Source organism: Hemiscyllium ocellatum, chromosome 45 (assembly GCF_020745735.1).
Source record: "Hemiscyllium ocellatum isolate sHemOce1 chromosome 45, sHemOce1.pat.X.cur, whole genome shotgun sequence".
Taxonomy (NCBI): Eukaryota; Metazoa; Chordata; class Chondrichthyes; order Orectolobiformes; family Hemiscylliidae; genus Hemiscyllium; species Hemiscyllium ocellatum.
In genome coordinates, this window is record NC_083445.1 from 8,063,482 (window position 1) to 8,077,773 (window position 14,292).

At 42.6% G+C, this 14,292-nt stretch overlaps 1 protein-coding gene across 1 annotated transcript in view; it reads right to left on the reverse strand.

The window, feature by feature from the left end:
• LOC132835858 (microtubule-associated serine/threonine-protein kinase 1-like) overlaps positions 1–14,292 on the reverse strand; it is a 107,884-nt gene that overhangs the window by 20,328 nt on the left and 73,264 nt on the right. The window contains exons 13-16 of the mRNA XM_060854953.1: positions 13,130–13,268; positions 10,918–11,050; positions 6,137–6,302; positions 1,854–1,955 (exon numbers count right to left, since the gene is read on the reverse strand). Of these exons, the coding sequence (XP_060710936.1) occupies positions 1,854–1,955; positions 6,137–6,302; positions 10,918–11,050; positions 13,130–13,268 (540 nt within the window). The remainder of the gene's footprint in view (positions 1–1,853; positions 1,956–6,136; positions 6,303–10,917; positions 11,051–13,129; positions 13,269–14,292) is intronic.

Consider the following 14,292-nt stretch of genomic DNA (forward strand, 5'->3'; position numbering starts at 1 on the left):
ACCACTTTGTGGGCAGCACGGTGGCACAGTGGTTAGCACTGCTGCCTCACAGTGCCTGTAGACCCGGGTTCAATTCCCGCCTCAGGCGACTGACTGTGTGGAGTTTGCACGTTCTCCCCGTGTCTGCGTGGGTTTCCTCCGGGTGCTGCGGTTTCCTCCCACAGTCCAAAGATGTGCGGGTCAGGTGAATTGGCCATGCTAAATTGCCTGTAGTGTTAGGTAAGGGGCAAATGTAGGGGTATGGGTGGGTTGCGCTTCGGCGGGTCGTTGTGGACTTATTGGGCCGAAGGGCCAGTTTCCACACTGTAAGTAATCTAATCACTTGACAAACTCTCCCGAACAGGAATGTCACAATGATTGGACTACCTGCTTTTTTTCTGATGTTGACAGAAAAATAAGCAAGAACTCCCAGCTGTTCTCAAAAATTGTACCACGCGATTCAACGAAGCAGACAGGTAGGACCTCAGTTTAAAGATGAGGCACCTTCAACAATGCAGCACTCCCGCGCTACTGCAATGAAGTGTTAATTTGGATTTGTGTGTTCAAGGTTAGATAGAGTTTTGATCCAAAGAGGGTTATGGTGCCAGACAGAAAAATGGATTTGAGGTTGCAATCAGATCAATCATGATCTTATCAAATGACGGAACGGGATCAAGGGACCGAGCAATCCTTTGTGACCCAGAGTTGATGGTGCTATCAACTGACCAGGGGCTGGCAAATTGGAAAGACTGGTCCAAGGGAGTAAATGGAAAGGATATGATGTTGCAACATTGCATAGAATGGAAGGGATTTGGTACACTAGCCTTGTATTACCTTCACAAGGTCAAACTGGGTAAGGGGTTCACATTGACATTGTGTACAATCAAAATAAACAGTGTGATTCAAAAGGTCACAAGGGTGGTAGATGTTGAGAGTTAAGGCTTTTGGGGGATAAATGGTAATTATAACAGCAACAATGACAACTTATATTTCTACAGTGTGCTTAGACTGTAAAATCAACCCAAGGTGATCCATAAGAGCATAAAGCAAACAAAGATCAACAAATCAAAGAACGAGGGAGCTTTACTTATCCCCAGATAAGACAGGGCTTAAACTGGGAGTGGTTAAGCTCCTGGAATGTGAATGTGCTTTTTCTCCTGACAATGGCAATCTCTGCCTTGTTGAAAACATTCAAAAAGTAAACTTAACAAGTGATATAAAGAGCATATAGGATAAAAGGGCATTTACATAAAAATGACAACTTAAGGCAATCTTTATCATGTCAGGTTAGGGTGAATCAATTGTGTCTCACCTCATCTCTCCCATAAATGTTTGCTCTATGAATAATTCAAAATGCATAAAGACAAAAATCTTTCTACATTAAAACAGCGACTACACTTCTAAAGCACTTTATTGGCTATTACACACTTTGGGACAACCTGAGATGATTAAAATTGCTATGCAAACATTTTAACATAAGTCTTCCTTATGTTAAAATCATGCGTTAACCATCTATGAAAGAATAGATGGTCATCATTTCCAACTTATGCTTTGAAAGATGATGACAGAGCTGCAGGCAGAAGAACAATGACAGAGAGAGAGAGAGAGAGAGAGAGAGAGATAGATAGAGAGGAAAGGCCCTGCTCCATAGAATCATAAAATCAGTTCGGATGGAGGGCATTCGGCCCATTGAGTCTGCACCAACCTCCTGAACAGCATCCCAACCAGACCCACGCCCATTCCCGTAAACTTGCATTTCCCATGGCTAATCCATCTAGCCTGCCAATCCCTGATTACTATAGGGCAATTTCGCACGGCCAGTCCACCTAACCACCATCCACCACTATGGTCCCACTCAGGTTGGGATCACCTACCTGTCCCCAGTCTCTCCAATGGGTTTGGCTGTAGAAGACAGGAAATAAGGTGTTGGGCATCTGCTGGGAGTGCCTCATCGCCATCAGGCCACATTATATCATCTGGAAACAAAAGGCAACATTAGAAATCAGAAAGGTATATAGTTTGCCACTAATGGCCTTTGTATTATTACTTTTTGCTAAAATATTTGTGACCATTTTCCCCAAATCCCACTTGAAGCCTCTCAATCCATTATAATGTCAGCACTCTATTTCTAATTCAGCAATTGTCCTTTTACGGAAAAAAAAATTTCTTTGGAACTGTGGTGAAGGTAACTATTGAAGTACCCTGATTTTCATCCATCATTTTCTCCTTTCAAACATCACAGAGCATTCCTTTTGTCCTTAACCCCCTCCCCTCACCCCAGTGATTCCCAAACTTTTTGCCCACCATGACCCCATTTTGAGCTTTGACAATTGTCATAAGTCCTCAGCCCGAGACCATTGAGAGCAGGGCTCCGGAGGCAGCAGTGGAGTGTTGTGCTTGCACAATGTGGGGTGGAGGGATAAGGTCTGAGACAGGGGCAGTGTGGTGCTGGTGGGGACCTGTGGACATTGGGTGGGGACCTGTGGGTGCTGGGTGGGGACCTGTGGATGGTGGGTAGGGACCTATGAATGTTGTGTAGGGACCTGTGGGTGCTGGGTGGGGACTCTTGGGTGCTGGGTGGGCACCTGTGGATGTTGGGTAGGGACCTGTCAGAGTGGGGCAGGGGCTGAGAGAGCAGGTGCCTGTTAGATCAGGAACACTGCTGATGTAGTTCAGTGAAAACTCCAAAGCTTCCGTTATTGACGCATCATCCCAAATTTCAGCTTGTGGACCCATTGCGGACCCCCGACTTTGGGAAGTCCAGCTGCCCCCTTTTACTGCCACCTGTACCAAATACCTCTCTGATCTTTTAAAACACTCTGATGGAAGATCATCGGCCTGAAACATTAATGCTGTTTCTCCCGCCACAGGTTCCCAGGTGTGCTGAGCATTTCCTGCCCTTTCTCTTTTATTTCAGATTATTATATTGCCCAGAGTTATTCTGCTTCACTATACGTAGCATCCTCCTTCCCAGGATTTAGAGTCTGAGAGATGTACAGCATGGATACAGACCCTTCAGTCCAGCTCATCCATGCCGACCAGATATCCCAACCCAATCTAGTCCCACCAGCCCTTATCCCTCCAAACCCTTCCTATTCATATACCCATCCAGATGCCTCTTAAATGTTGCAATTGTACCAGCCTCACCACTTCCCCTGCAGCTCATTCCATACACGTACCATTCTCTGTGTGAAAAAGTTGCCCCTTAGGTTTCTTTTATATCTTTCCCCTCTCACCCTAAACTTATGCTCTCTAGTTCTGGACTTCCCCATCCCAGGGAAAATACCTTGTCTATTTATCCTATCTCTGCCCTCATCATTTTATAAACCTCTATAAGGCCACCCCTCAGCCTCAGACACACCAGGGAAAACAGCCCCAGCCTATTCAATCTCTCCCTATAGATCAAATCCTCCAACCCTGGCAACATTTTTGTAAATCTTTTCTGAACCCTTTCAAGTTTCACAACATCCTTCCGATAGGAAGGAGACCAGAATTGCACGCAATATTCCAACAGTGGCCTAACCAATGTCCTGTACAGCTGTAACATGACCTCCCAACTCCTGTAGTCAGTACTCTGACCAATAAAGGAAAGAATACCAAACACCTTCTTCACTATCCTACCTACCTGTGACTACTTTCAAGGAGCTATGAACCTGCACTCCAAGGTCTCTTTGTTCAGCAACACTTCCCAGGACCTTACTATTAAGTGTGTAAGTGCTGCTAAGATTTGCTTTCCCAAAATGCATCACCTCACATTTATCTGAATTAAACTCCATCTGCCACTCCTCAGCCCATTGGCCCATCTGATAAAGATTCCATTGTACTCTGAGGTAACCTTCTTGCTATCTACTACACCTCCAATTTTGATGTCTTCTGCAAACATACTAACTATACCTATTAAGCTCACATCCAAAATATTTATATAAATAACAAAAAGTAGAGGGCCCAGCACTGATCCTTGTGGCACTCCACTGGTCAAAGGCCTCCAATCTGAAGAACAAATCTCCACCACCACCCTCTATCTTCTAACTTTGACCCAATTCTGTATTCGAGTAAAAAGTGAGGTCTGCAGATGCTGGAGATCAGAGCTGAAAATGTGTTGCTGCTTAAAACGCAGCAGGTCAGGCAGCATCCAAGGAACAGGAAATTCGACGTTTCGGGCAAAAGCCCTTCATCAGGATGAAACGTCGAATTTCCTGTTCCTTGGATGCTGCCTGACCTGCTGCGCTTTAACCAGCAACACATTTTCAGTCCAATTCTGTATTCAAATGGCTAGTTCTCCCTGTATTCCATGAGATCTAACCTTGCCAATCAGTCTCCCAAGGGGAACCTTGTCGAACGCCTTACTGAAGTCTATATAGATCAAGTTGACTGCTCTGCCCTCATCAGTCCTCTTTGTTACATTTTCAAAAAACTCAATCAAGTTTGTGAGACATGATTTCCCAAGCACAAAGCCATATTGACTATCCCTAATCAGTCCTTGCCTTTCCAAATACATGGACATCCTGTCCCTCAGGATTCCCTCCAACAACTTGCCCACCACTGAGGTCAGGCTCACTGGTCTATAGTTCCTTGGCTTGTCCTTACCACCTTTCTTAAACAGTAGCACCACATTAGCCAACCTCAGTCTTCCAAAATCTCACCTGTGACTATCGATGATACAAATATCTTAGCAAGTGGCCTAACAATCACTTCCCTAGATTCCCACAGAGCTCTAGAGTATACCTGATCAGGTCCTGGGGGATTTATCCACGTTTATGGGTTTCAAGACATCCAGCACTTCCTCCACTGTAATATGGACATTTTTCAAAATGTCACCATCTATTTCCCAAAATCTATATCTATGTCCTTTTCCACAGTAAACACCAATGCAAAATTCTTATTTAATATCCTTCCCATCTCCTGCAGCTTCATACGAAGGCTGCCTTGCTGATCTTTGAGGGGCCCTATCTCTCCCTAGTTACCCTTTTGTCCTTAATGTATTTGTAAAGTCCGTTTGGATTCTCCTTAGCTCTATTTGCCAAAGCTACCTCATGTCCCCATTTTGCCCTCCTGATTTCCCTCTTAAGTATACTCCTACTGCCTTTATACTCTTCTAAGGATTCACTTGATCTATCCTGTCTATACCTGACATACGCTCCCTTCCTTTTCTTAATCAAACCCTCAATTTCTTTAATCATCCAGCCTTCTCTATACCTATCAGCCTTTCCTTTCACCCTTTGCGAAGGAACAATGACTTTTCCATGGGGTACAGTACGTCATGTCACAAGTTTCTTGTTCCACTAATTAACTGTAGGAATTCAGGCCTGAAAGATCTTCAAAAATGTTTGTTGTCCATTAACTGCTGGAAATTACCAATTTTTCATTTACCTCCTGATTGCATTTGTCTTTTCAAGTGTACAGCAACAAAATGCTAAGCAGGTTTACAATGGAATTTGACATCATTCGCTTGTGAGCCCTGTAACAATGCAACAGGGTTTGGGTTTCTGTTTTTGCAATTTATTTTTTTTTGGGGGGGATTTAATTAAAGTTAAGTTACCATAGTTTCAGAGGATCGTAGAGATGACTGGTGGAAGTTTAACCTGAGGGTCACCAAGCCTCAGGCAAGGGGAGAGATTGAGAAGGAGGGTCCTTCATGTTAGCAACAGCCTGTGTGTGAAGAGGTGGCTTACTCTCCAATGCTAGCACCTTAAGACCAACACCCACTAAATTACTGCCAGACCCAATTACTCATCTCCAGAACTTTAAAACAACTGAATCATTAGATCAAGCATATTTAACCAATTTTTGGACAGGCAATTTATGTTTTCACCTTAGGCCAGGAATATTTTTGCCTTAATAAATAAAATGGAGATCTGTTTTTTCCTTCCATGTGCACACATTCCTGGATATTAAGAAATGTCGGTGTTCTGAATAGGCATTTGTTAATCCTTAGGGGAACAATGCCAAGAACAACCTAATCTGAATCTAACTCCCTCCCACAGTCACAGTTCAAACCAACCAAGAGATAATCATTGAGTGGCCTGAACTTCAACCGCTGTGTTATTGCCAGGTTCGAATGACCACAGTTTGAACGTCCTTGCCCAAGACTGTACAATGCAGCATAAGCACAAACATCGAGGGAGGGTCGATAGATCTGACTGGATTCCAAACCTACCGCTGATGACTTGGCCGAACAACTCCTCAGGTGTGTCACCAAAAAAAGGAACACATCCCACCAGGAATTCGTACAGTATGATGCCCATTGCCCACCAGTCGACCGGCTTTCCATACCCCTGTCGCACGATGACCTCTGGGGCAATGTACTCTGGAGTACCACACACCTGCAACAAAACACTCCATTTCAGGAAGTCTCGAAATCAGCTATTTTGCACTGTTTTTGCAAAGCTTTCCCTTAATCCCCAATACTGTCTCATCTCACTCTACCATTGGCAGTTGTACATTCAGCTATAAAGCCCCACTCTCTTCTCTAAACCTCTCCACCTTTCCATCTCAGTCTCTTCCATTAAGGCCTTCCTTAGTCAATTGGCCAAGCCTTTCAGTATTTGCCTTCATGTCAACTTCTTTAGCTCAGTGCCCATTTTTCTGACCTGTTTGTGATGGGTCTAGGGACGTCGTTCTAAATTAAAAGCAACTTGCTATGAATACTTGGGGTGGAGAAGCAACATAATTGAAGGTCTTATGAGGATAATCAGCCAAGATAGTTTATTTAATTCCAGGATTATTGTTTGCCTCGTACGCTTTAATTCCCAGTACACTTCAGCTCCGAGTATAATTATCTATGAGCAGATGGAGTTCAGTATGAAGTCATATACTATGGACCTAACATTGATAGATTGTATAGTATGTTGTAAATGGTGAAAAGCTACACAGACAATGAAATTTACATTTCCAAGCGCACAAAAAGAAACACAGACTTGCATTTATATATCTTTAGTTATCAACATTTCTAAACTTTGAAGTATTTTTGTAATGTAGGAAACATGGCAGCCAATTCACACACAATAACCTCCAGAAACAGACCATCAGTTCACCTGCTTTTCGAAAACAAACACAGAGATTGCTGGAGAAACTCAGCAGGCCTGTCAGTTGTGGACAGAGAAACAGAATTAATGTTCCAAGTCCAGTAAATTTCTGAAGAAGAACCAAAACGTTAACTCTGTTTCTCTCTCCACAGATGCTGCCAGACCTGCTGAGTTTCTCCAGTATTGTTTCAGATCTGCAGCATCTGCGGTATTTTATATTTATTCCTGCTTTTCTGCTGTTTCTTGATGAATAAACATCAGTGAGGACAGCAGGGGTACTGCACATGCTCTTCTTCGAAATAGGACCACGGAATTATAAACAATTAACTCACTGGATAGGACCTCAGTTTACCATGACATCTAAAAGACAGCACCCTCACAGTGCAGCATTTCCTGGGTAGTGCACCAAAGCATCAGCCTTGACTCTTGACTTCAGGGATTGGAGTGGAATTTAAACCAGGAACGTTGCGAGTCAGAGACAACAATCCTTCCAAAGCCGACACTTAAAACTAAATCACAAAAAACTAATGGACAGATGCAAAAATAATTTACAAAGCTGATGGATTAACAGCATGTTGTTGGGAGCTTAACACCTCAATGTTCAATCTGTTCTTCACCAAGAAAGAACATGTGAAAGATCTGTACAAAGTATAGACAATCTTCTGGTAATACTGTAGCCTATTTAATTACCTAATTGCAGGATGATGCCATTTTCAATTGCCTCATTTTCCAATTTCAGTGTCTTGTTAATAAATAAACGAGTCAGCCACTGTTGGAATATTGCGTGCAATTCTGGTCTCCTTCCTGTCAGAACAATGTTGTGAAACTTGACAGGGTTCAGAAAAGATTTACAAGGATGTTGCCAGGGTTGGAGGGTTTGAGCTACAGGGAGAAGTTGACTCGGCTGGGGCTGTTTTCCCGGAGCGTCAGAGGCTGAGGGGAGAATTAATAGAGGTTTATAAAATTATGAGGGGTGTGGAGAGGATAAATAGACAAGGTCTTTTCCCTGGGGTGGGAAGTCCAGAACTAGAGGGCATAGGTTTAAGGTGAGAGGGGAAAGATATAAAAGAGACCTTAGGGGCAACCTTTTCATGTAGAGGGTGATATGTGTATGGAATACGCTGCCAGAGGAAGTGGTGGAGGCTAGTACAATTGCAACATTTAAAAGGCATCTGGATGGGCATATGAATAGGAAGGGTTTGGAGGGATATGGGTCGGGTGCTGGCAGGTGGGACTAGATTGGGTTGGGATATCCGGACGAGTTGGACCGAAGTGTCTGTTTCTGTGTTGTACATCTCTATGAATCTATGACTCTATCATTGCATGGATCATTTTGCAATGGAGCCAGAGAATCAGAGAATTGGGAGTTTTATTGAGAAATTTCAGTCAGGGTGGGATGCAACATGATTGAAAGGAATAGAGTAGGATGACTGACTTTCTACAATAACTCCTCCTGTTGGCACAATAAAATCAGTTGTGTGATAAAACCTCATTCCATCAGTTTCCCAATCAAAGTATTAGAATGTAGGAGGATGATAATTAGGTTTGCAGATAACACAGAGATTGGATGTGTGGTTGACAGTGAAAATATAAATGTATTGGTCAGATCATTGGCAGATGGAATTTAACCCTGATAATTGTGAAGTGAAGCCATTTGGAAGACATATCAAAACAAGGAGGTACTCAATGAATGGCAGAACACTAGGAAGCTCAGAGGAAAAGAGGGGTCTTTGACTGATGGTCCAAAGATGCCTGAAGGCGACAGGACAAGTTAATGGGGTAGTTAAGAAGGTATGTGGGATGCTTGCCTTTATCAGCGCAGGCATAGATTATAAGAGCTGAGAGATTCACCAGGATAGTGTCTGGGATTGAGAATTTCAGCATTAAGAGAATTTCAGGCTGTTTTCTTTGGAGCAGAGAGGGTTGAGGGAGGATGTGATTGAGGTGTATAAAACTATGAAGGACAGAAAGCAGCTGTTATTCTTAGTCAAAGGGTCAGGAACAAGGGGGCACAATGCTAAAGTGAAAGGCAGAAAGTTTAGAAGGGACTTGAGAAAAAACCCAGAGGGTAGTGGGGGTCTACAATGCACTGCCTGGAAGGGTAGCTGAGACAGGTAATCTCACAACATTTAAAAAGTACTTCAGTGAGCACTTGAAATGTCATAGCATTCAAGGCAATGGGCCAAGTATGGGAATGTGGACTAGTGTAGCTAGTTGCCTACTTTTGCCAGAACAGATTCAATGGGCCGAATCTGTACGATTCTTGTGCAATTGCTTCTACAGGTGCCAAGAAATAATTGAAAGATATCAATATCACTCACAAAAGCCATTACTAAGTAAAATAATAAAACACAAGAAAAATGGCATGGCATTTCTATCTTATACCCACCCCCAACCCATTGTGGGTGTTACATGTGCTCCATGCACTGCAGTGGTTCAAGAAGGCAGCTCAACACCCCATCTTCTCCAAAACAGATAAAAAGGGGTAATAAATGCTGGCCCAGCCAGCAAACCCCTCACGTCCCAAGAAATATTAAATACACAGCGTTACTCAGTTTTTCTTTCTGAAATGCTTCTGAATTATTTTTAATGATTTTCCAAACTGATATTCGTCTCTGTTCACTGAACCTAAAATCTGTCCAAATCAATTTTTGCAATGTCATGGCTGAGATAGTAATACTGCTGATTGCTCCCGAGACCGGCTCATATGGAGTCAGTGCCAGATTGATAGAGGATTGTGGCAGTCAGTGGTTAGAACATAATTAAAAGAGGGAGCACGGGAGCAGAAAAGCTATCAGTCTTGGTTATGGATTTGTCACTGCTCAAGTATGTTGTAAAAAAATTGCACAGCTGTCCCCTTCACTGTATCAATCCAACACCGAGTCTAAGGACAGCTTTCAATGGACCATCACACCAACGGAGGGAGCTATCTGAATGATGTAAAGCATTAAAGCACTTGTGTTTAAAACGGGTCTGTCCCAAATTCAGGATGCCCCCCCAAACTGCCTTCCTGTCAATGAAGTACTTCTGAAGAACAGTCATTGTCATAAAATGGACAAAATACTGCAGCCAATTTGCCTACAGCCAGCTCCCACAAATGCCAAACTGATTATGGCTCTCGATAATGATTTTGGCAAAAGGTAGTCAATTGGCCAGAAATGATGCTGGGTGATCATTCATGTCCACCTGAGAGAGTGGAAGGAACCAAGGTTTCATGCCTAATTTGAAGGGTACTTCTGACACTGCAGTATTCCCTCAATGTCCTACTGAAAACATTGTCTAGATTTTGTGCTCATGTCACCACAGTATGTCACTACCTTTTCATCCTTAGGATTTAGTTTGAATCTGGTCCTGGTTCACTGATGAGTTTGAGGATTCTAGTACAGTGCTTTTACACAATCACATCCCAGTTTCTATCACGCAAAATTTGAGACAATCCCACACCAATCTAGAAAGCTCACAAAGAGTAGATGGATAGGAATTTGACGATTTTATTCAGATACTCTCATCTAAAGTTTAGATCAATGAAAGAGTTTGCTGACAGTAACTTGAGGGAGTTCTACTCAACATACAGCCAAGATGTATCTGAGCTGAAACAAACACAGGGGATGCTGGAGAACTCCTTTGTTCACAGGTGATGGTCATAAAGCAATATGGTTATAAATTCAGTTCTGATGAAAAGTCATATTTAATGTGAAACTTTTTTTTCCCTCTCCACAGATGCTGCCAGACCTGCTGAGTTTCTCCAGCATTCGGTGTTTTTTTTTCAGATTTCCAGCATCCATAGTATTTTGCTTTTATTTGTAGCTGAGATGAATGCGTCATCAGTGGAAAGTATCTTTCACAGGGCAAGACTAAAATTCCTCATCCTGATTCGGGCAAATAAGGAAAAGCAAGTATCGTATTTCCTGACCTGCTTGTCCAGGAATTCCCGGGCATCCTTCTCAATGTGACCCTCATAGAGGTTGGTGGTGAGACTCATAAGACCAATCTTTGAGAGGCCGAAGTCTGTTAGCTTAATGTGCCCCATTGACGTTATCAAGAGACTGTCAAACAAAAAAGAACAGAGCAAGTGGTTTAATAAAGCACACGGAGAGTCTAGCAAGTGAGCTGATGACAACTGGTTTTGTGTCTTATTCATTTCTGGTCTTGAGATGAACGTATTGGAAGCTCATTAGAATTTTTTGGGAAGTCAAAAAGGTCATGAGTATCTCTCTACGTTCATCAAAATATAAATGGACAATTACCTACAGTGACTCAGTGACTCAATGAGGACATGGTTATCGTTGTCAGCTCAAGCTGGACATGTTCCTGGAGGTTATGTCATGTGATTTCTCATCTTTAACTTCTCCACCCAGTCGAACTGCCTGTCTCATATCCCACAATGACTCCTCCCCCCAAAAACAATATCCACAATCTAATGAACAAAGGTGTGCAAAGATGAATGGCAATTTTTTAAAGCTTCAGTGATCTTTCCCTTGTTGTTGCTCATAGCAATGTACCAGATATTAATCAGCACCACAGGAAGCTGTAGGCCGGTTAGCCTGAACTCAGTCGTTGGTGATATATTTTAATGAGCATTATTGAGGATAAGATTGCAGAAAACGTGGAAGTGCATGGTAAAATAGGGCTGAGTCAGCACTACTTCATCAAAGGGAGGTGATGCCATATGAATCTGATAGCATTCTTTGATGAGTTAATGAGCAAGTTAGACAAAGAAGAGCCATTGGATGTGATTTATTTGGATTATCAGAAGGCTTTTGGCAAGGGGCCACACAGGAGGCTGCTAAATAAAATAAGAGCCCTTGCTGTTAGGGGTAAGGTACTGACATGGATAGAGGATTGGCTGACTAACAGAAGACAGAGAGTAGGGATAAAGTGGTCTTTTTCAGGATAGAAGTGGGGTCAGTGGTGGCACCACAACTATTATGCATTAACAATTTGGACGAAGGAACTGAGGGCATTCTTGCTAGGTTTCCAGATGATACAAAGGACACAGGGAGTGTTGACGACATTAGGAGGCACAAAGGGAGTTTTGAGAAGATTTGTCATTCTGTTGACGTTCTGGATGTAGGTTTGTTCGCTGAGCTGGAAGTTTCATTTCCAGATGTTTCGTCACCATACTAGGTAACATTTTCAGTGGGCCTCCGGGTAAAGCACTGATGATAATTCCTGCTTTCTATTTATATGTTTGGGTTTCTTTGGGCTGGTGATGTCATTTCCTGTGGTGATTTCATTTCCTGTACTTTTTCTCAGCAGAGTGGTAGAAGGGGTCTAACTCGATGTGTTTGTTGATAGAGTTCCGGTTGGAATGCCATGCTTCAAGGAATTCTTATGCATGTCTCTGTTTGGCTTGTCCTAGGATGGATGTGTCTCTGTTTGACTTGTCCTAGGATGGATGTGATGTCCCAGTCGAAGTGGTGTCCTTCCTCATCTGTATGTAAGGATACTAGTGAGAGAGGGTCATGTCATTTTGTGGCTAGTAGATGTTCATGTATCCTGTATCTAAGGAAGGATGCAATGACCTTGGAGAGAGCCCAGAGGAAGTTTATAAGAATATTCCCAAAGGTGAGGAGCTTATCATATAAGGAGCAGTTGAGGACTCTGGGCATGTATTCAATGGACTTTAGAATGATGAGGGGGAATTTTATTAAAACTTACAGAATACTGAGAGGCCTGGATACAGTGAACATGGAGAAGATGTTTCCATGAGTAGGAGAGACTAGGACCCAAGGATTCAGCCTCAGGGTGAAGGGACAACCCTTTAGAACTGAGATGAGGAGGAATTTCTTCAGCCAGAGGTTGGTGAATCTGTGGAACTCATTGCCAGAGCAGGCTGTGGAAGCCAAGTCATTGAGTGTATTTAAGATAGAGATAGGTAGTTTTTTTATTGGTAGGCAGATTAAGGGTTATGGGGAGAAAGCAGGAGAATGGGGTTGAGAAACATCTCAGCCGTGATTGAATGGTAGAGCCAAGTGGGCCAAATGGCCTAATTCTGCTCCTATGGTTTTCACGCACATAGGGTGTTTCCCGTTAAATACATGACCCGTTTAGTTAAACAAAACCTGGTTAATATTAACCTTAAAGTAAACTTCACCATGACAGGAATGATATTTCAAACTTACTTGTCAGGTTTTAGATCCCGATGGACAATACCATAATTATGTAAATATTCCAAAGCCAAAACAGTTTCAGCAAAATACATCTGAGCCAGGTCCACAGGCAACGCGCCAATATTTTTCAGCAATGTTGCACAGTCACCTCCTGCAATAAATAAATTGGTAAAAGATTGGAGTTACAACAACAGGTAGCATAGACTGTATTTCCTCAAATCATGAGGGACCTTGATAGGATAAATAGACAGGGTCTTTTTTCTCAGACAGTAGAGTTCAAAACTAGAGGGCACATGTTTAAGGTGAGAGGGGAAAGATTTTAAAAGGACCTAGGGTAACCTTTTTACGCAAAGGGTGATGCGTGTATGGAACAAACTGCCAGAGGAAGTGGTGGAGGTTGGTACAATTACAACATTTAAAATGCATCTGGCTGAGTATATGATTAGGAAGGGTTTAGAGGGATGCTGGCAAATGGAACTAGGTCAGATTGGGATGTCTGGTCAGTGTGGACGAGTTGGACAGAAGTCATGGTTTCCGTGCTGTACGACTCTATGATTTCAAGGAGCGATATTTTTGAGCTTTGATTGACAGTTACGGGCGATGTATTTAGGAGCGAGAAACTAGACCAGCTGGGAGTAACTGGTAACACTAAGTGTAGCAGAGCAAGAGGGAGACAAAGAAGGAAACAGACTGACAGTTTAAGAAGCACAAGAGATATCAGATTTGAGAAAAACGCCAAGATGTTGGACGCTATCCAAGAAGATGAATGTTAGAGAGCGATGATCGCTGAAGGTCCGGAGTACAGCATTGGGAGAAGGAGGAAATTAATTTGACAGTTTCCATCTCAAGCGACTGTAAAACGGTTTTGAAGAGCAGAGGAATTCTTCCTGGTGTCCCGATCCATATTTATCCCTCAATCAACATCACTAAAACCCAAATGATCTGATCATTACACCCCTCTGATGGTAGTCCTGAATAAAGGGTATATCTCTCAAATTTGAACAAGTCTGTTCAAGAGTGAAGTCAGAAAGCCTTCCAACATACAAAGGATAATGGGAATTAAAACTTTTTTGGTCCCCCTTACTCCCACCCCATACAATCAAAACTTTCATACCCAGGGCTGATATTTTTTTTAAACATAGTCAGGAATATGGAATCAAAACTGGTTAAGATCT